Below are 22,572 nucleotides of genomic sequence, written 5' to 3'. Positions count from 1 at the left end.
GGTCTCAATATATCTGCAAAACTGCTGGAAGTAATATTAGATTTTATTTTATTTTATTAAAGTTAAGTCAAATTATCTTCATACTATGATTAATAAAGGTTTCCAACTGTATATTCTGTTCTTAAAACCATTTAGAAGTATGCTGGAAAAGTGTTTGTTCTTTTGAATATTTTGTTTTGTTAGCCTGTTATTTTTTTCTTCTTACTTTAAACGATAAAACAACTTAATCTACAACAAATTTATATACCTATATTTATTTGGATGTTGCAGAATAATTGTTTATTGAAATAGACTTTGGTAATAAATATTTTAATGACTCATATATTTCATTCATTATAATTTCTAGCAGATATAAAGCATGATCATAAAGCATCATCAACATAATTAGGGTATGAAAGAGTTCATTTTACCATTAACAATAATAATACATATTCAAAACCCTTTCATATGTTTATTTTTTAATCAGCCTGTTCCAGTGTTAATGCAGTCAATGTCAATTTGAAACATTTAATACAAACACAATTTAAGATAAATGATTAATATCATGATGCCTTAACATTACACTATGTATTTTGAATTGCTTGTTTTTGCTTCCCCATCATCATTCTCAGAACAAGAAAATAAAGTGCAGAGAAGGACATGCATTCTAATCTTTTTAACCCATTGTTTCCATGTTATGTTTGGTACATTTGGTGACTAATCATTTGACTATTCACAACTGGTTTAAACAAGGCTAAATTTGGCATAACATAACCACCTATACATTTTTTACATAATTACATCAAAGTTTCTGTTTGGGATTGATGAAAAACATACTGTTCATAAAGTATCAAGAAGCAAAACATCTAAATAATAGAATGAACATTAAACTTGACTAATTACTGAAGTGGTCTTCTCCATCTCTCTTTCTGTATGCGTATTTCAGCAATTCTTGAGAAACAATGAATTTGTACGCCTATATCTTCTTATGTAAATAAATACAAAAACCTGAACACTGCAGGTAGCAAATGTAACAACATCGCCCAAGCCCCTTTCACACAACTTCCATGTAATATAATGACTTACAGAAAATGATAACAGATGACATCATTTACTTTTCGGCAGCAGATTCTGACCATGTGAAATAAATATGAAAAAAGGACAGTTTTAGGTTTTAAAGTCTGTTGCCCTGCATATTAGTCTTTTGTATTGTAATTTTTACCTACAACATACTACAAAGCCCCTAAGGCGACATGGTGCTGAAAAAGAGAGAGAGAGGATAGGAGGAATAAGTATATTTCAATACATTTACATTCGCTCTCAGCTCTTTTAGGTTATTTTGCAAAAGTATTGCGTTCCCCGGGAAACTTTGCGTACACTCACAAAAGCATTGATATATAGTTTCCCACCCACATCAAAGTATTTACAGCACCTGTTTTGTACAAATGCAATGCAAACGTTTTTCAAGCGAACGCAAAAGCATTTATATAGTTTTTGCTCCCATCTCATATTTTTTTAATCACCATGTCCCCATGTCATCCAGCCGATTAACAGTCCAATGCTTCATTTCACATCTCTTCGGTAGGGGCTTTAGAAAAATGTTTTAAGTATAAATAAACAGTTTTTAGCATCCCACCGGAAAAAACTCTAAATTGTAAGCTCAATAATGATAGTCGTACCCTACATACCTTCAACAAGAGTACAAATAACCAACATACAAGTGGAATGTTGATAAATCTTTACATATATGCATGCCGCTCCTTACCTTAATGAACTCCAGCTCAACAAAATATGTTTAAGTGCAATATGTGAACTGATTTAAGAATCCAGAAAAGCCAGACCAGAACACAGACCTCCCACAGATGCTCCACTTTGTTGGCATGCAGATTAGTGCAAAATGACATATTTACAAAGGCTTATCTGTCAGAGACCTTTCAGTCCTGGAAAACTCCACTCACTTAATGCAGCTGTCCCTCGAAAACATACATTTGTGGCGTTACGTTCTTTTGCACGTTCACGGACGTTTCAAGTTTACAGAAATGGAACTGAAATGGCATGGTGCAAGTGGTCAAATGTGCAACACAAAAAACGGAATCAAACCTGCTGATGGCCAGCTGGTGATCCCTTCTTACATAATATATATATTTACACAATGCAATAAGTGGCTTTAATGTCAAAGCGTGAGACATCACGCTTTGGCAGGGCTGTGGGTGACTTTCTCAATCCACTTCAGGAACCGGCCGACCCGTGTGTATACACCAGGATAGGTGGGGTCGCCACAACCATGACCCCAGGAGATGATTCCTGTGAGCATCCAGTGCCCACCATCGCCCTGGCACACCAGGGGACCCCCACTGTCACCCTGACAACTGTCCACACGCCGATGGTTCGACAAGCTCCCGGCACACAACATGCGGCTGGTGAAGCGACTGCCGTAGCGTTTTTTACACTTCAAAGAGGGCAGTAATGGAACCCAGGCTTGCAGTAGTGTTCGGGAATACTCAGAGTCTAATACAAGAAGAGAAAAAAATCCAAACCATTAAAAAAAACACATTTCAATGCACGTAAATAAATTATATAATATAAAAATAATACAGTACCATTAAAAGGTTTGGGGTCAGTAAGATTTACTACTTTTACATTCTTTTATTCAGCAAGGACGCATAAAGTGACAGCAAATACATTTATACAATGTTCTGTCATGAAACACTAGATGGCGCAGGCTGATGGGTCCTTAACGCAAGCTGATGATATTTACAGCGTTAACTACTTGCCATAAGCTGATTGGTTCATGTCGCATCTGCAGCCAATAAGCCTGCTGCTCAACATTTAATTGGCATTTAAAGTTAGTCTAAAACCCTCCTCCTTCCCCAGCTCCACCTGTATTGATCTGCTATGGGTAATTGATATGTGCTATTTGTGCAGCAGCAGTCTGTCTTACATACTCACAGCAGTATGTCGGGTATACATTGGCAGTAGCAAATTCCTGTACGTGCTCTACAGCAGCAATTCAGCAGCAGCAGCGTAGCAGATTTATTCCGCCAAGACCAAATACATTAACATTGTCATATCCATTACCATGCTAAAATCTTCTGAGAGTTGTCATGATAGAAATAATGTTACAAAAGATTTTCCTTTTGAAAGACTGTTCTTTTGAGCTTTCTATTCAGCAAAGAATTCAGGGGAAAAATGTATCATGGTTTCCAACAAAAATATTAAGCAGTTTTTAACTCTTTTCAACATCGATAATAATTTGAAATATTTTTTTGAACAGCAAATCAGCATATTAGAATGATTTCTGAAGGATCATGTGACACTGACTCTGAAGATTGGAGCAATGGCTGCTGAAAAGTCATTTTCATTGAATATTGCTATAACAAGAATTTTGTTACATTGCTAAGATGTTTCTTATTTCAGTTTCGATTTAATTTAAAATTAATTTAAATTTAAAATTCAATTACATTTTTAAAATATATATTAAAATAGAAAAATGTTTTTAAATTGTAATTATATTTGACAATATGACTGTTTTACTGTATTTTATAAAAGAAATGCAGTCTTGGTGGGCATAAGAAATAAAAAAGAGAAAGAAATCTTACCAACCCCAAACTTTTTAATGTAAATATTTGTTTGCAAAAATATTTGTTTATCTGAATTGTCCTTATTCTATTTAATATACTGTTTATAAATAATTCATATTTATATTGTTTTTTTACCCAGCATTATTAGCATAGGTCTTCCACTCAAAAGGAAACAATTAATCATCATCATCAGTGTGTTCAAATCACTTTGAATATGTTTAAGTTTGCAGTACCTGTAATTCCCCAGCCGGTAATAACACAGGCAATGGGCCTCTTGCCCCTCTTGTTGCTGTGAGCCGGAAGGCAAACTGCATTAGTATGCGGGTTAAAGGCCACACAGTTCCCATCTGTCCCCTTCAACTTCAGTAAGGCAATATCATACTCCCAGCCCTGGCTGTTATACTTCCTGTGAATCACGATGCGCTCAGGAGAGAGAGTGCGCTCAAAGTCGTCCCTCTCCTCTGTGTGGTAGTCGCCGAGCCGCAGCACGTAACGGGAGGGGTCAGAACCAAACCTGAAGAAAGAGATGTTCATGCACAGCATGTTTATTTATTGCCAAGACGTCATAAATGGCATCAATTGTTACAGTGTAAAGTGGTTATCATTCTATCTAGAGCCACTAGATGTCAGTAGAGTCTCTCTCTCACCTCTTGAAGCAGTGAGCTGCAGTAACGACCCAACAGGAATTGATGAGAGTCGCCCCACAAAGTGGATGTGTGCCTTTCGATTGAGACCTCAGCCACAAAGATACTTGCCACGGCCAGTCCCCACTACATGACAGTTGCACATGGTTTAAAACACATATGCGCCAATAAATGTACTTGTTCATGTGTTCATGTTGGTTTCATATGGATAACACTTTGACACCATTTATAAAAATGTCAATTAAAATTTTAATGTAATGTGGTGTTAAACAAAACAAAATATTTTCAGTGACCTTGAACACATCTTAATCATTGTTTTTAAAGTTTAATATATATATAAGTAAAACAGTAACATTGTGAAATACTAAATTTTAAATAACTGAATTAAAAGCTGAATTATCAGCATCATTACTCCAGTCTTCAGTGTCACATGATCCTTCAGAAATCATTCTAACATGCTGATTTGTTAGAAAATGTCTTTATATTGTCGATGTTGAAAACTGCTGCTTAATTTTTTTGAAGAAACTGTGATAATTTTCTTTAGGATTCTTTGATAAATAGAAAGTTCAAAAGAACAGCATTTATTTGACAGAAATCTTTTGTAATACTGTCCCTTTTGATTATTGATAGATAAAAGTAAACTTTTTAAAGGTAGTGTACTTTGAATTAATTATTAGATAAGGACCAAATAATTACACCATTTTGGAACAGCCAGAATCCACCTTCATTTTCATGATATGGAAAAGAATGGGCAGCACATTCTTCAAAATCTCTTCTTTTTTTGTACCATGGAAAAAATACAGGTTTGGAAGTACATGAGGGTGAGTAAATGATGAAATAATTAAATTTTTTAGTGAACTATACCTTTAAATCAAAAACAGATGTGCTTTTTAATTTCAAACACATGATTACACTTGTAGTCACTTTTATGTAACTGTAAATATACAAACATTATACGTTGTTCTCTAGTGACCGCAGTGCAATATAAGACAATAACAATGGCAGCTGGCCAATAAACAATAAATACAGAGATTCATAAAAACAATGCAGATGTTACAATGTTATCAAATAATATGAACCCTGACGTCCATTACCGTAGAGACTTGTCTCCTCCAATGATCCTTCTCCTGCGCCTCTGTGTGTTGGGTCTCAAACCACATTCCTGCTTGCTCGTGCCGCTGTACTTTACAGGCTCAGTGGTGTAATCACAGATGACCCCTGCGTCCTCACTGTTTCTGCAATCATGGGCGCCCGGGCCTACAGCTGAACACTCACCCAATGAAGCCTCTGTTCCAACGCACTTCACGTTATCCAGATGGATGGGTCCCTGGCCCTCGCCGAAATAAGCCATGGAGCGGGCCTTTGAGACCCCACTGATATTGAAAAGGGGAACAAGTAAATGTCTGAAGATTTTGAGATGATCTTTGATCACATGAAACATGCTTACATGAATCCTAGCTGTCTGCAGACCACTCCAGCATTGATGTCATTCCAGCCGTCATCACACACGCTGCCCCACTGGCTATTAATAAACACCTCTACGCGGCCCTCCTTACGGCTCTCACCATCCACCAGCCTCACCAGGGGACCTGGAACCACAGCATAGCTAGAAACAGCACAGAAAAGATGGGCCTCTACAGACTTGAACATGCAGTGAATATATGAGAATAAAATGAATATATAATTAGTTACAAGGTAAATCCATTCTCTTTTTTAAAGGATGATGTTATGCGAAATCATATCCCCCACAAAGTACCAAAGGCATTTAATTGGCTAAGAATGCTTTTATGGGAACTCTGGTTATAATATGGTGTCAATATGGTGCCTGAAATGACAGAAGAAAAGAAAAAAAAAAATATATATATATATATACTTCTTTTTAAATAACATTATGTTAACAAAGATTTGATGTCAGAGCAACAAATCACTTTCTGATGATTTCAATATGTTTTACTCCATGTTCTAACCATGTTCTTCAAGATACAATGTTTTTTATAAGCATATATCAATATGCAAACATGCCATATTATAAAAGATGATGTTTCCTAGTATCCAATTTGTTTTGGAGGGTAAAAACAAATTCTTAAAAGTGTAAAATGTTTTTTCTTGTGTAAGATGTTAGGATTTTGTGTTACTCTTGATGATGATAAAGCTAATAAAAGCGTTTACATGGAGTTTACGCACCTGCGGCAGGAGCCACTTCAGGAATTTCATTGTTATGTCCTTCTCTCTCACAGCGTATGCCCACATCTTCACTGTGGGAGCAGTCATGCTGCCCCCACTGACCATGAGCACAGTCCAGCAGAGAGCTCTCGCCCCCTTCACATTTCACCTCATCCAGCAAGATCAACCCTGTACCCTCCCCATACATCCCATCTGGAGCCACCTCAGCACGCCCTCTGTTGGACAAATAACGGTATTGCAGCAACAGGTCAGACGGCTAAATGAGAACACTTATACAGTCATACATTCTTGGTTTCCTGAGACCAAAAGATCTCAAATCAAACTTGAAAACGTCTAATATGCAAAAATGTGCTGCTTTTAGTTACTTCAAAGTAGCACATCATATGCTTACATACATTTACATTTGGAATATGTTATCAATCAGCTTACCGATAACCCAGCTGTCGACATACCACCTGGGCGTCACGTCCAGTCCAGTTGTCATCACATACGGTGCCCCATTCTCCAGCGTAATAAACCTCAAGGCGTCCCTCCCATAGGCTATCAGCTCCAACTAGACGCAACACTCCATCTACAGCCGCATTAGCATGGATATGTTTAATCTATGCACTTATACAGACAGATGAAATGGTGATAAAAGTAAAAGGGGCAGGACTTTTGGTCCCTATAGAACTGTATCATACGGGCAGTGATGTTGTCTGACACAGTTCATGTCATCTTCACCTGTAAATGGGTTACAAGACACTCCAGCATCCTCCATGTGGTCACAGTTGTGCCGGCCCCAGGGCGCATGAGGACATTCCTCAAGAGACAGTTCATTTCCTGTGCAGTGCACGCCATCCAGCACGATAGGCCCAGTGCCCTGCCCAAAGTGTGCCCATGTCCACGCCTTTGGTACACCACTAAAAATAAACAAATACCTGTGATTCTTTCCTATGCCAAAACACATTCACATTCCTTTTCAAAAGTTTGGGGTCAGTAGTTTATTTTAAATTTTTTATTAATACTTTTATTCATACAGGATGCATTAAAACAATCAAAAATGACAGTAAAGACATTCAAATTTTACAAAATAAAAGTATTTCAAAATGTTGTTTGAACTTTCTATTCATCAAAGAATCCTGAAAAAATGTAATATGGTTTCCACAAGAACATTGAGGAGCAAAACTGTTTTCAACATTGATAATAAGAAGAAATTGGTTCCCAAATCAGAATGATTTTTGAATGGTCATGTGACACTAAAAACTGGAGTAACCACCAAGTTCCCCCATTCACACAAAGAAAAAAACCCATAAAGATAACTATGACGATAACTTTATTAGAATCCCCATCTATGCAAAATCTTGTTTTGTTTATTATGCACATGTCGCAGTTTTATTGTCTGACGCTTTAAATGCTCAAGCTCCTTAAAGCGTGATGGATTATGATTGGCTGTCAATTTTATTAATTTTTAATTGTATCGTTCATCAGCTTGAAAAAAATCGTTGTGAGAGTGAGTCCAACGATTTTGTTTCTCAGTATCGGTATTGTTATAGTTGTAGCGGGGGCTCTGCTATTATTTTACATTTAGAATGATTTTTAAAACTTTATATTTATTAAGTTCTTGTCCTTTGTGTGAACGGGCCTTAATGGATGCTCAAAATTCAGCTTTGCCAGCCAAGAATAAATTAAACTAGAAGCATATTACAACAAATGATCGTTTCTTAAAGTATAATAATATTACAATTGTATGGCCTAATTGTTGTATTTTTGATCAAATAAATACAGCCTTTATGAACAAAAGAGACTTTTTTCAAACTTTTGAAAAATAGTATACATTTATGATTATAACTACGGGGAAGAAAGATACAGAGGCCTACCATATTAGTTCAGTTACATAACTTTGTCATGATACTTACATTGCAAAAGCATTCAAGATAATCATTATTGATGTACAGGTATATAATGTACAATGTGCGTGTGTGTCTATGGTGCTAACAGAAAACAGAACAGAAAGAAATGTGTTATATGGATGGTGAAGGGTAAAATCAGTTGCTTACGATCCCACTGCAGACTCATAGAGTGAATCCCTGCACCCCATCAATCATTCATACACTCCATCCATTAATCTATATTAATAAAGTTCACTCACTGTGCTAGCGCGTAAAAAAGGACTGTCCTTTTAAGCAGCACTCAGATTTGAGCATGACATCATCAGTGTCTCCCAGCTCAAAGCAAAACATTTATAAATATAATCTAAACAGAAAAGAGCTCAGTAACATCCTGATGATGTCCTTACTTACAAAAGCTTTCAAGCAACATTAGAAGAACTTGCAATATACCCTCGTACTCGCGCTTATAAGATAAGGTTGTTGCTTTTTCAAATGGAAAGCCAGAAGGCAGATCATGGAAAATTTTAGAGTTTTTTAAAAAACTAAATGTATTTTATAGGGCTTGTTAAGCTTGTTAAAGTGTTAACTTAAGATATTTAATTTAACAAATGCATTTTCCTTTTTATCTACAGCCTCAGCCTGAAAGCAATGAAATAAAATCCAATCTGTCAACTTAATAGAAAATAAATATTTCCCAGATAATATAATATTTTATTTTAATATATATACATGTTTTTAATTGGAAGTATTATATTTAAGTTGTCTTTCTTAAAAAAAAATAAAAATAATCAGTATAGTATAAATGGGATTGTATTCATGAAGTCATGTTTGGGGGGTCCTTGGCATCAATAAGGATACATATGATAACATATTTCTTACCCCAACCCCAACTGTCTGCAAACCACTTCAGCATCAATATCATCCCATTGGTCGTCACAGATAGTACCCCACCTCCCGTTATGGTACACCTCCACACGCCCCTCAAAATCCTCAAGGCCTCCCACGAGCCTCAGGGGGGCACCATTACCTAACAAAACATTTCATTTATTCCGATAATTCATTTAGCAGAGAATGATTAGGACAAAATAATCAGTGAAACATTTCACACTATCTTGAGAGCAGAAGCTTGAAACTGTTATGCTATATGCATCAGTAGAGATACTTTTACAAGATATATGTCTCCCACATATGGCATAATGCTTAGTAGCATGTATGTGTGCGTGGTAAATGATGGGGACGTGTAAGAACACTTGGCAAAGCCTCAGAGATCTCAGATTGCTTTCTCCTTCCTAATGTTTCTGTGTGAATAATTCACAGCTCCCGCTAAATATACCTGACCTTGTTCTAGCAAACTGTCCCATTACAACAGGCACACGGTTTATGACTCTGCTTCTGTCTGTCATGAATTCTGTCTTCATTTAGCTCCACAGAAGGCCTTTCCAACCTAAACCCCTGTTGAAAATATATCTTAGAGGATCAGCAGATGCAGGAAGCTCAGCTATTGCTTTATTAAACTGTGAATCTGACAAATTTAATTGACAGCATGTGACAAAGATAATGGGCCTCAAGTCATCAACCGTTCTTACGAAGAAATGTGTTCATAAACCCCACTTACGCACTTTTTACGAAGATTCTGACATTCACTAATGTTTTCTTATCTTGGATTTGTTCTTAGCTAAGAACAAAATCTACACACACTCAAGGGCAGTCTTACGCACATTTGAGTGATGACAGTTTAGTCCAAATAATTGGATACTGCATTTTATTTAATGCTACAGTCGTTTACACAGATAGTATTTTACTGTAATGTATTTCTGATCATTTGTTGAAAAAAAGCCTCATAGCATGCAAAGAAACACTAACACTGCAATTTACGTGGGATTCATCAATCCTAAGAACACAAGTACGAACAAGTCATGAATCCGACGTAGACTTTTCTGAGGAAGTTTAGTAAGTAATCTTCCTAAGAAAATTCTTCGGAAGATATTGGTGAATGAGGCCTATTGTTTCCTAACTTGCATTTGTTCTCTCTATCTACATCTATATAGGCCCTATATATATATGTACATTTATATTTATATACTTTTCAAAAGTTAAAGTAAATTAAAGTGAAAGAAAATGAATACTTTTTTTGATGCATTAAATGGATCAAAATTGAAAGTATATACCCCACTCAAAAAAAAAAAAAAAAAAAATGTACCCTCTGGAACAGCACACACCACTCCGGCCTCATTGCCATGGTTACAGTCGCCGGAGACATATTTCCGGCTCCGGCACTTCAGCAGAGAATCTTCATTGCCATGGCAGCCAAGACGTTCAAAGTGGAAGAGACCCGATCCAGGTCCAAAGTAAGAGTGCCGAAGCGCAGTGCCGATTTCACTGTTGGGGAGTTAGCAGGTAATTAAATGAGAGCACGTACTGAGCGTTAATCGGTACAGAGCCTCTAGCTGATAATGAATAGAGTTTGCAGCTTATACCCGAGCCTCAGTTGTCTACAGATCACACTGGCATCTCGATCAGTCAGGTGAATGTCACACACTGCTCCCCAACGGCCATTCAGGTAAACCTCAAGACGACCGCTTTTATTAGACGAAGCCCCCACCAACCGAGCCTCACCTGGAGGAACAGGTGCAGAATATAACACATTCAGAGATTTTGATATATAACAAAACATTTAAAGTGTGTATGTCAGGTTAAATTTTTTTTTTAGATATATTAAATAAGGTTTAGATGTCTGAGTGAAAATGTAATTATCATTAAAATTATTACTGTAACTGCCCTACAATAAGCTTTATAGCCATTTCTGTCAAGATCATATTTTTAAAACGCAGCTGAGCTGTGACGTCATACAAGGGAGACGTGCCGACAAAGTTCTATTCAAGTATTCAAATTTTTCAAATGAAGAGAAAGATTACTCCAAGGGGTAAATTCTATTGGGGATCCCTTGTAACAAACGTAAATTGGAAAAAGGCCTGGCTTTTGCCTTCTAAATTTTGTGTATCCAACAAAGTTAAGGAAATTCATTATAAAATCCTTCATAAAATCTATCCTGTTAACTTATCCATCTCTAAATATTTTGATATTGATGAAACTTGCTCTTTTTGTGGTTTTGTTGAAGAAACAGCCGCCCATTTATTTTGTAATTGTAATGTAACCAATAGATTTTGGGTTGAATTAAGCTCTCTTCTTTTTAGCCCTACAAATGTGACCCATACCTTCACTCTCAAAGAGGTTATCTTTTATTATGAAAACCCGAAGTTGCGGTCCCTTGAATATATTGTCAATTTCTTTATCTTGTATGCAAAATTCTTCATCCACAAGCAAAAATGGCTCAAGTCTCCTTTAAGTTTTCCTCTTTTTCTTGCTGAACTTAACTCTTTTATTTCATCCCTTAAACTTATAAATAACAAAAAAAGTGCAAAATTTTTGATGCATTATGATGATTTATTCAAAGATATGATTTAACATTATTATTGTTATGCTTTTCTTTTCTTTTTTTTTGTATATGTATATTTACATAATTTGATGTATGCAAATCCAAGATATTCATGTTTTCTGTAGTGTATCATTGTTTGTTCATTGTAAATGATACATCCTTGCTTAACATCCCTGAGCTTGTTGTTATGTAAAAGTTTGCAATAAAAAAAAAAAAAAAAAAAAAAAAAAAAAAAAAGTTCTATTCAAGTATGGAGAGTTTTGAGTCTGAGGAGATGCAAAATCCCCCTCAAACCTATACGATGGCCCACAGCCATACAATTTTGAGCCTCCCAGGCGGGAGACTGATGAGGAGCCAAACAGAAATGTAAATAATTCATATCGAAGAAACATAAATATCTGGTGTGAAGAAGAACCAGTGGATAGTTGGTCAGGTGTCTGGTAAGTATAGGCGTAACGGTATGTATTCGTATTGAACCGAAACGGTACGGGTGTCAGGGTTCAGTGCATGAATATACACGGAGAATACACAGTATATAAAAAAAATTTTTTTTAACTCGCGTGCAAATTAATTAATGCGGAACTACTGTTAGATACGCGGGTTATTTAGGGACACCTAATCTGTAGCTCCGCCTTAGCTCTGAAGCTCCGTGGCTATAATGAACAGGCTGCGATCGATGTCAATATTGCAATGCTGGAATATGTTGGTTGGTTGGTGTGTGTGTGTGTGTGTGTGTGTGTGTGTGTGTGTGTGTGTGAGTGTGAGAGAGAGAGGGAGAGGGAGAGAGAGGGGCGCGATCGACGTGCTTCTACTACAGTAGCATACACCGTAGGCACCGCATCAGCTGCCAGTCTCACTCGGGTTTTAAATCCCATTTTATAACTCATGATATCTCCAACCGCGTAGTCCTTCTCAGTGAAATGGGCGCTGCAAATGACCGAAGTCTTGGATACCGAAGCAGAACTGAAGTCGGCGCGTTTGCTCCGAATAAAGTTGACCCAGGCATGGAACACAGTGGACTCTGTGACCGGTTTAACGGTGTTTTTGCACCCAGCACAAACGCAGTAATTCACCATCGTGAAAATACGCCTGCGTATACTAACGACCTAACTTAAATAAATAACTAAATAAATGTCCTAATCACTAATTCTCTCACTCTATCAACACAGCTCAGCGAGCTGGGGAGACGTCTCCCTGTTATGACGTCAAACGATTCGTTTGGAATGAGGAGCAGTTTTAAGGGAGGACTGAAAATAACGAACTTTTTCATCTTATATTCTGCCTTTAGGAATCGAAAAACATACAAAACAATACATCAACTTGTCAAACGTGTATTTCCCCTCACTATTTTGTGTTAATCAAAATTAAAAATGTAACCTGACATACACACTTTAACTTTCTCTTGAATATCTATATACTATATAGTTAGGTCAATATTAAAATAAAGTCAATTATAATAATACTAATAATAATAAGTAATAAAACAGGTAAACAAATAAAATATTTAAAATTGTATTAGCTTTTCATTAAACTCACAAACCCCCTGCAGTTCCTTCAAGAAACCCAGTTTGGGAAACCCTGACGTGATGTAATATGTAATGCACTTCATATTGTTGATAAAGAATTGAATACATTTTCTTTCTCTTTGTATTTTTTTTCAATATATGGTACAAGATTATCACGTTCAATTCAATGTGACAATGTGAAATCTTTGTGTTCGTGTGGAACATCGTGTGGAACAAACATTTCCCGGTCTGGATTATCTGTGTTTTTGTCTTTGGTCACTAGGATTCTCTCTCTGCCTCGTCCCTACGCACCCGTTACTATATATATATATATATATATACCGTATATGCTTATCAAATGCTTCTTATGTTTTAAGAAATCCAATTCTCCATTTACTTATTGTTGCAGATACTGTCTTCTTTCTATTCAGTGGAGAGCAGACATCCTGAAATATAATTAGCTTTTACCTCCGTCTTCTTTCTCCTTGACTAGTCTAGAGGACAACTTAAGTAAAAGTGGCACAGCTTACTCCACTATCACCCATTTACATCTACAGACTCTGTGAATCAACTCTCTTTAATTAGTACAGAATGATCACATTAGAGACGCTGTCTTGCAAATTATCATCTTGCTGCTACACGCCATGCTCACAGACATGAATTTAAATACACACTAATTGTTTGAGTCTGTAACCGTGTTTAATGTTATTACATTGAAAATAAATGAGAGAGGCAGACAGAGATAAGGCAGATAAGATTTTAACACCGGCTCAGGACTGAACCACAGACACAGGCAGGCGATGATGACAGACCGGCACAAAGAGATTCAAAGAGCGAACAGACACTTTCAGAATGGGAGTAAAACAGAGTAACAAATACACATGAGGGACATGAATCTGATTGATTATTAGACAATAAATGCATAGACAGGGGAAGACGAATAGAGTATAATAAAAAGAGAGGACAGAGAGTATCCTTGACTGTGGCTGTGTGCTTTGACTGCCATAATAAACGTCACTCGATTTCTGTACAACAACACCCACGCTAATATGACAGCTATGACACAAATACTCACCAGGACACATTCACTTAATAAACACAGACAGCACGGTACAGTAAGAACTTTTCAATGTCAAATGTAGCCAAAGCCACCTGCAACCATGCGCTGCTACACAGCCCCAAATGTTATTTTATTTTCTGCATTTTTTAATATTCTAGTTGTTTCTCTTATTTACTGTATGCATGTACTGCGGCTATTTGAATTGTGAAGACAACTGATTTAATATGGAATGAGTGTATTCCAATAACCCATTTGTATGTAAAGGACTCAAAAAGGAAACTTATACACATTAGCTTGTGATTCAATGTATTTTGTTTATGCTTTTGTACTGCCTCTATGCAAATAGACCTAAAATAAATAAATAAAACTGTAAATGAATGAATGAATGAATGAATAAATAAATAAAGATGTAAATAAACCTATACATACAGTTAGACTCCAGAAAAGCATGTGTTGATCATAACGGTAATTAATTTGAGCATAATAAAGATTAATCAGAATTAGCACACACGTTTGTCAGATACACCAGTCTGTGGGTAAATTTCATGTCTAAAACATATTTAGTGCATAATTGACCTAACTATAACTTAGCTGGTCACAGTATATCTGGGAGAGTCATGCTAGACTGATATAATATCTGTAATCTGTTTCAAGCTTCAGATCAGAAATAGTTTTACACATGTGTTGGTTGGTTTGTAAATGACTTTTGTCACTTTTACACTTAGGGTCTGTCCACACAAAATATATATATTTTTTTTGCATTCCATTGCTCTGCTTTTCCATTGTTTTTCTATATAAACATACGCTAGATTGACATGTTTGACCGTTGCACTCCTGTCTTCTGAAAACACAGTGCTCAAGTTGACGAAGTTGACAACGCTTCTCAAGAGCATGTTTTTTTTACATTCCACTGAATGGTCCCTTACTCTTCCTCAAAACTCAAGGTACAAAAATATATTAAATATAACAATAAAGCTCAACAAAGCTCAAACAACAAGGAATGCTCACCCTGGTGGCAGTCGCAGTAGGCCCATCCGATTGCCCCTGACTTCTGTCTGAAAAAGCACCAGGGGTTGGATGCACGGTCAGGATTTCTACAGTGGTTGTGGTCACCCAGCCCACGATCAGGGTACTGCAGCATGTAGTCTGGAAAGTCAGTCCATTTTAGACAGGAAGTGCCAGAGTCTGTCTGAGACACAGACCCATTGTAATAACCCAGCTCAGTGAAGCCCTCAGAGCAGAACAGAGGACCTATGGGAAATGTGCACACAATTTAAAGTTAAATTCAGCATTCAAACTTGAATAATGCCCTTGGTGGAGCATAACATAATATTTTAATGCAGTGGCACATAAAGCTCAACTCATTTTAAAATCCTTGGTATGAAAAAAAATGAGCATGACCTAAAATGATATGACCTTGTTGTGTTATGTCAAAGCAGCAGTGTTGCAAACCTAAGGTGGTCTATGAGCTTTCTTATCTTGTAACTTTTTTTTTCTATGAGTGAAAACCCCTACAGTCCTCCCTGGGTGCAGAGGGTGAGGAACAGCAAGACCTGTGAAGACCCACTATGATGAGTCACAGATTCAGACCTGAGAGAGAGAGAGAGAGAGAGAGAGAGAGAGAGAGAGAGAGAGAGAGTGTGTGTTTGTGTGTGTGTGTGTGTGTGTGTGTGTGTGTGTGTGTGTGTGTGTGTGTGTGTGTGTGTGTGTGTGTGTGTGTGTGTGTGTGTGTGTGTGTGTGTAGGAATTATCCTATAATTAAAATATTTTGCATCCGTTAATCACAGAAACTCTTTTTTTCAAATTATTCTAATCAAAACCATTAAAGTAAACACAAATATTGTGCCTTTGGAGCATTGTTGTGACCAAATTATGTGATCTATTCTAGACAAGTCTCATGTGAGAGAGCATCCTCTAACATATTTACTGTGTAGCAAGCAGCCAGAAACAACAATTTAATTTCATGCTTTAGTGTGGGTTGTTAAATTAATTTGTGAGAATTTAAACAATCATTTACATTCTTAAGCAGTTCCCTATTCACTGCCAGTCTGTTCTCTAACGCTTTTCTGGAAATGTGACTAGAAAGGGAGAAAGTCCTGGGCTTTGTGCCCACTGTCCAAATGCAAGCTTAACTAGAGTCTTGACGTCTTTTCAGACAAGAGACAGACATTAAATCCATCCACCACAAGAGAAGGGTATTTAAAAAGTAGTAGTCACTTCATTGGGTGCTTTGGGGCATTTATAAAAGAGATTTAAATAAGGATTAATTCTATTCAAGATGCTCTTTAATGCAATTAGAGATTTTCTGAAAGCATAACACACATAATTTCAGATTAGATCAAACATTTGTTTAGGCAAGTAACAATAGTTTAAACAAAGGGAAACTTATCCACTACAAATAAATGTCAGAATCGTTTGGTGGCTTGTTTCCACAACAGAATAAAACATTTTAAAAGATAATTGCAACTTTTTGTATCACAATTGCGAGTTTACATCTCCGAGGATATAAAATCAGAATTGCATGATATAAAAGTCGCAATTGTGTGTTATAAAGTGAGAATTGCGAGATATAAACACAATCGCGAGAAATGTAATTGCTTATATTATGATTCTGTTTATATCTCGCAATTCTGACTTAACACACAATTGCGACTTATATCTCGCAATTCTGACATTATAACACGCAATTTTGACTTTATATCATGCAATTCTGACTTTGTATCTCCCAATTACATCTTATAAAGTCAGAAATGCGAGATATAAACATGCAATTCTGAGAAAAAAGTCAGAATTGCGAGTTTATTTCTCGCAATTGCGACTTTATATCACACGATTCTGACTTTATAACACACAATTGAGACTTTATATCACGCCATTCTGACTTTATAACTCATAATTGCGACTTAATATCACACAGTTTTGAAATGGTCAGAATTGCGAGATGTAGATTCGATCCAAAAAGTTGGAATTGTGAGATAAATAGTCACAATTACCTTTTTTATTTCTTTATTCTGTGGCGGAAACAGGCTTCCATAGAATTGATCAGCTCTGAGAAAAAAGAAAAAAAATGTGCTAAGAATTTATGGGCCTGTTGTGCAGGATCAAACAGAGGACGTTGTGCCCTAGTCTCTCTTTAGAAGCAGGTGCTAAACCCTTAGGGAGAGAGAGATGAGACAATCTCATACTCTGAATATTATGGGCCAAAATGCTAGCAGATGTTACGCCAGAAAAGTATTTACACCTGTATGCGTATATACAAATCTACACCCAGCGCACACATCGCCTAATAACCCTGCTTGCGTAGATTACTTTAGACTTATTGATCTGAGACAAATGCACTTAAAGCCCGATGGCCAAGATAAGCATATTAGAGCTAAAGCATCACTGAAACTCTATTACGTCGTCCTCTCTCTTCTATCTACATTATTCCAAATATAACTGTAAACAAAGTACTGAAAAAAAAACGCACACAGTATCATTATTAAAACATGTTTCAAGGAACAGTATTAGATTTCCAATGTGAGCCATTTTTAAACTTCCAGTCCATCCATTATGATTATCTCATTTAGGCAGAGGCAACAGAGGAGGATGACATGGCTATCTGACATCTCTGACACCATACACTGTGTTAGTATAGTACATGAGCAAAATAAATCGTTGATGTTTCCAATTTAAAAATATTTTCGACATTATAAATATGTGCACATTGGTAGGTTAATAGTTCAACAGTCTAAAATATTTTCTTGCACACACTCGCGTCTCGTCTCGTGAGAGCTCAGGTTCCACGCTGTATGTCGGTCTGTACATACAGTAAACCAATTTGCTGAAATAGCATCAGGGTTGAGTTCCAGTCATATTTATCATGGTGTTACAGTTATAGACCACGATAAAGACCACCAACAAGACTCCTGGTGGTATCAGAAGAGACTAAATATAAGTGGTTTAACAGCAGAGGCTGCTGGCCTGTGTAAAATAAGTCTACAGATGAGGCAATCATAGAGGAATCTCACACTGCCCCAGCATGAACTGGGAGTAGGTTGACGGTTCTGTGGGAAGGTTGAGTATATTTCAGCATCCTGCCCTAAGGATGTCAGCGCACAAACCTGTCCAGACTTGGAAGGTAAGGAAAGTTCACAGAATATGAATATGACACGTGTAATATGCAAAAACAGTGGGGCATTCAGTCTCAAATTAGCGACTCCTCAAAGCCCATCAATGCCACAGTTGCTTCACATCCATTCACTGTCATCAGTAAGTGTTTGAGCTTTACTCATATTACAAGCACATTGAATATTGTGTTTCTCTCCATGGCAATCTTGTCTGAGAAGCGATTGTTGTGGTTGAGTATTTCTTGCCGTAGGGAAAGATTGACAAATATATCTCTAGACAGTCGAGTGTTGTTACATCGGTTAATGTTGTATTAAATACAGTGCCAAGCAGGGATGTGGTTATTGGCACTGAAAGAGATGCTCTTTACGAGAACAAAATACAGTGACATTTCAGGTGCTACCAATGAGTGTGTGCCTGGATTAGGTGGCATCATTTAATTTCCCAAGCAAATGTTCTCACAAAAGAGATGCTGGTATTTCACCAAATCTCGTAAAGAAACAAAATAGGATTCCAGTTTGCACCTTTATTTAACCTTTAAGAAATAGTGAAAAAGATAGACTCGTAAATGCATGCGAGTGCCTACCTGAGCTCTGCAGGGTATTTAGGTACACAGCGCTCTGTCTTGCCTATGAAGACAAAACAACAACAGTCAGTTTACCTCTTTCACTAACAAAAAAGTTACAAAATAAATAAAAAGTAACAAGGACATGTAGTTATTTTGGACACGTTCTGTACCATATTCTTTGAATTACCTTGTGAAATTAATGGGTAATCATTTGGTATCAATTTTGGTATTGGTATTTTGTTTAACATACAAAAGTATCATGGTACCCAAATCTGATACCTTCACCGTACCACACTCTTAAAAATAAAGGTTCCAAAAGGGGGGTTTGAAGCGATGCCATAGATAGAAGAACCATGCTTTCAGTGAAGAGTTCTTAAAATGGAAATGGATTCTTCATGGAACCATAGATGCCAATAAAAAACATTTTTTTTATGTGCATGTCATGATGCTTTTGTAAGGGCCTGACAAATACAGTACATTTAAGTGAATAATAATAATGGCTAGACAATAATTAGACATGAATTACGACTTAAACACATACAGCCTTATTTGTAGTTTATACCATTTTATTTGTTTTGTTTGAGTTACGTGTTGTTTTGATCCCAAAAACAAGCTGTCAGCCTTAGTCAGAGGTTTTCTCCCCAGAGGAAGGCTATTAAAGGTATCCGTTGCTTTACGACAGGAAAATGTCAGAAAGACATGAGTTAATAGTGTGGAGCAGAACTAGCAGTAGCCTACTTCAGCTGAGATCAAAGAACACTTTCATGAACATCAAGCCATTATGTGACTGCTACTGTGTGAGCTGGGTGTGATGAAGGGAATGAGCATAACACTTTTCTCTCCTCATTACTCACTAAACTGCAAGCAAACGATGGGACAGGACGCTTGCAGTGTACTAGAGGGTGTAAGTACATATAAGATGCAAGTTTCTCAAATCTTCAGACTTTAGGAACAACTAAGACAAAAAACAACAGCAAGTATACGTTAACTGTCCTATTGTCCTAAGAAACTGTTTTGTCTCAAGATGCACACCAGTATTTTTTTCTAAGGCATGTTTACAAAAGCTATTTAAATGTTCTAATTAAACTAAGGCCTAATACTGGCTTGGTCAAAGCCCTGTCTGTGAAACCAGGCCTTAATATAAAATATTAAACAGTAAAAACTATATATAACTGAACATTTGCTCTAAATGTTTTAGTTTAGATGTTCTTGAAAATGCTGCAAAAACTGACTTCAATAACAAAACCTATATGACCCGAAGACAATAGAAGGGTTGAGCTTAGGTTGACTGATGTGCTCAGCTTGCACAGGATATGCATGGCTTTGGTGTATTCTTCAAAGTCATTATGTTCTGTTTTCATTATTTTCATGAATGCTTTGTTTAGTCATATATCCCTGCTAAAACATCTTAACAGTGTGCCTTTCAAGTGTTGACCCGCCACACAGCAGACCAGCTGAAGATCATCTTATGCATCTGAAACCAAGCCCACTTAGATTGGTTTAATGTTTTATTTTACAGTTTTATTTTATTTTATGTTACATTTGTTACATGTAGGCTACTTACTGTAGTAAAAGCAGTAAATGATGCATAATTGCATGCAACTAACTCTAAACCAAACTCTATTCCCAACCCTATAAGTGCATGGTGTTCATTAATATTACTCAGTAATTAAATGTAGGCTATACTTAAACTGTAACAAGGACACATTAAAATAGTGCAACCATGTTTTTTTTGTTTTTTTTTATTAAGTAGGGACATAATGATATTAATAAAAAACCATATAGGCCTAAACAAAATAAAAACTTATAACGCATCATAGGCTATGGAAACATATGGCATCATAAGGGACGTGTAAATATGCATATGCACGGCAATCATTATCTCGTGATTATTATTTAGATACTTTAAATAGATTAAATGTATTCGGGGCAAAGTACACCTCAGCCACACACACACAAAAAAAACGAACAAAGACTGCATAATTCCTTCTGTAACAATCACCACACACTTTCACGTGACACACAGCGTTTAATGTCACAGTGACGACGTCAAAAGTAGTCATAATAACATGCAGGATCACAATTTTAAATCTTTCGCGTGTCGACTTCCATTCTAACTACTCATTTACCAGAAGAAAAATGTACTCTCATTTTACAGACTAGTAAAAAAAAACAAAAAACATTATACTGTACACGTATTTAGGCTAGCCTAAAAAAACTGATTTTTGTCGCGGTCTGAACTCCTCTCTAAATCCAAAGGAACACGTCAATAAATAAATCACAGTCAGTTTGACTGTTAGTGAGCTGACTAAGAACTTATTAGTCATAGCAAACTGTGTTTACATACCTCGCCGTAGACACCGACAGAGAAACGAAATACAACAGCGATAGAGAGGATCCCAGTGATATCCATCCTGTCATTGACCATACATCCAGCACAACTGTCCCATCACCGCTCTCCGCGGACATAGGCTACGGGGAAAGTGGGACGCCTTCCCTCCTCAAAATGTTTATAAATGTATGTTCCAGAAGAAGAAACATGGAAAATGATTAGATAGAACAAAACAATATTGTGTAAACTTCTAAAAGTCCAAAGACACGACTGACACCCCTCCCGTGTTGAGGTCTGACTGAGGTTTGCGTTGACTGAGGTGAAGAAAGAAGAGACGCCGCTCCTGCAGCCTTCAGTAGGCTACTACAGATGATTATAGGACATAAACATTTATGGAGCACAGAGCAGTGAGGCTATGGCAAGCCGTTTTAACAATTATTCCTTTAAACTAACTATCATTTATTTTTATATTACTAGTAGACTACTTGGCTTTAATTAGTAATCCAATGGTGACTATCTTTTGCAATTTTACTAGAAGCCCGCCTAACTAATCATCAGATAGGCCTGCTTATGCCAATAGCTGACTTTTATTTGGTAGACAAAGATTAAATAAATTGAATAATATATAAAATATTTAAATTGCTATGTTGCTGATTGCTTTGAATAGTGAACAAATATGAAAAAAAAACATTTAAAGAAAAAATATCTTTAAAATCGACATGAAATGAAAATAAAGTATTTTTTTAAAAGCCATGAAATTTACGGTAAAAACCCAGCAGCTCTTGCCAGGAACCTAGGCTACAGTAAAAAAAATATGGTAGCAACAGATTTAACTTAGATTTACAGTAAATATATCAACCTATAATAATATCTGTTTTGGGCCTTTGTACAATGAGAACCAATAAAACTAGGTGGTGATGAGAAAGTCACACGATGAATCAAAGATCACCACAAGCTGAGAAGGTAAATACTAATATATAAAAGGCGCAGTGTCATTCACACAAATAGTAAACACCATCATGGTAACACATATGACACTTAAGAAATGGAATAAACATTAATGTAACAGAAAAACCTAATGTAGCTACATAACTGAACTGATTGGAAAAAACTAAGAAGAAAGTTAAACATCATCAAATGTATGAAAATACATTAAATGTGAAGTATGAAATTCTGGCAATATTCATTTTTTTTCCACTGTAAAAACAATGACTTCCAAAAACTGTAAATGTATTGTATGTAAGGTTATCTATTAGTTATTCACCGTATACATTAAGGAAACTTACTCTTAACCAACTAAGGTTT

General features: G+C 36.4%; 1 protein-coding gene across 1 annotated transcript; it reads right to left on the bottom strand.

Annotated features, from left to right (window-relative positions):
* Nucleotides 1–296: 296 nt before the first annotated feature.
* On the bottom strand, nt 297–21,583 carry LOC307011062 (neurotrypsin). Its single transcript, XM_079636363.1, has 14 exons — nt 21,283–21,583; nt 18,954–18,996; nt 15,269–15,511; nt 10,737–10,875; nt 10,460–10,638; nt 9,139–9,286; nt 7,112–7,290; nt 6,818–6,959; nt 6,389–6,603; nt 5,652–5,793; nt 5,299–5,577; nt 4,208–4,330; nt 3,794–4,074; nt 297–2,487 (listed from the first exon to the last, which is right to left on the bottom strand). Exons 1-14 carry the CDS (start codon nt 21,361–21,363, stop codon nt 2,168–2,170), a joined length of 2,514 nt encoding a protein of 837 aa, XP_079492489.1. The 5' UTR covers nt 21,364–21,583; the 3' UTR covers nt 297–2,167.
* Nucleotides 21,584–22,572: the final 989 nt, after the last annotated feature.

This window comes from Phoxinus phoxinus (assembly GCF_949152265.1).
Source record: "Phoxinus phoxinus genome assembly, chromosome: 14".
In the NCBI taxonomy this organism is placed as follows: domain Eukaryota; kingdom Metazoa; phylum Chordata; class Actinopteri; order Cypriniformes; family Leuciscidae; genus Phoxinus; species Phoxinus phoxinus.
Note: the sequence above shows the minus strand (reverse complement) of the source record. Positions and strands in the feature narration are given on the sequence as shown.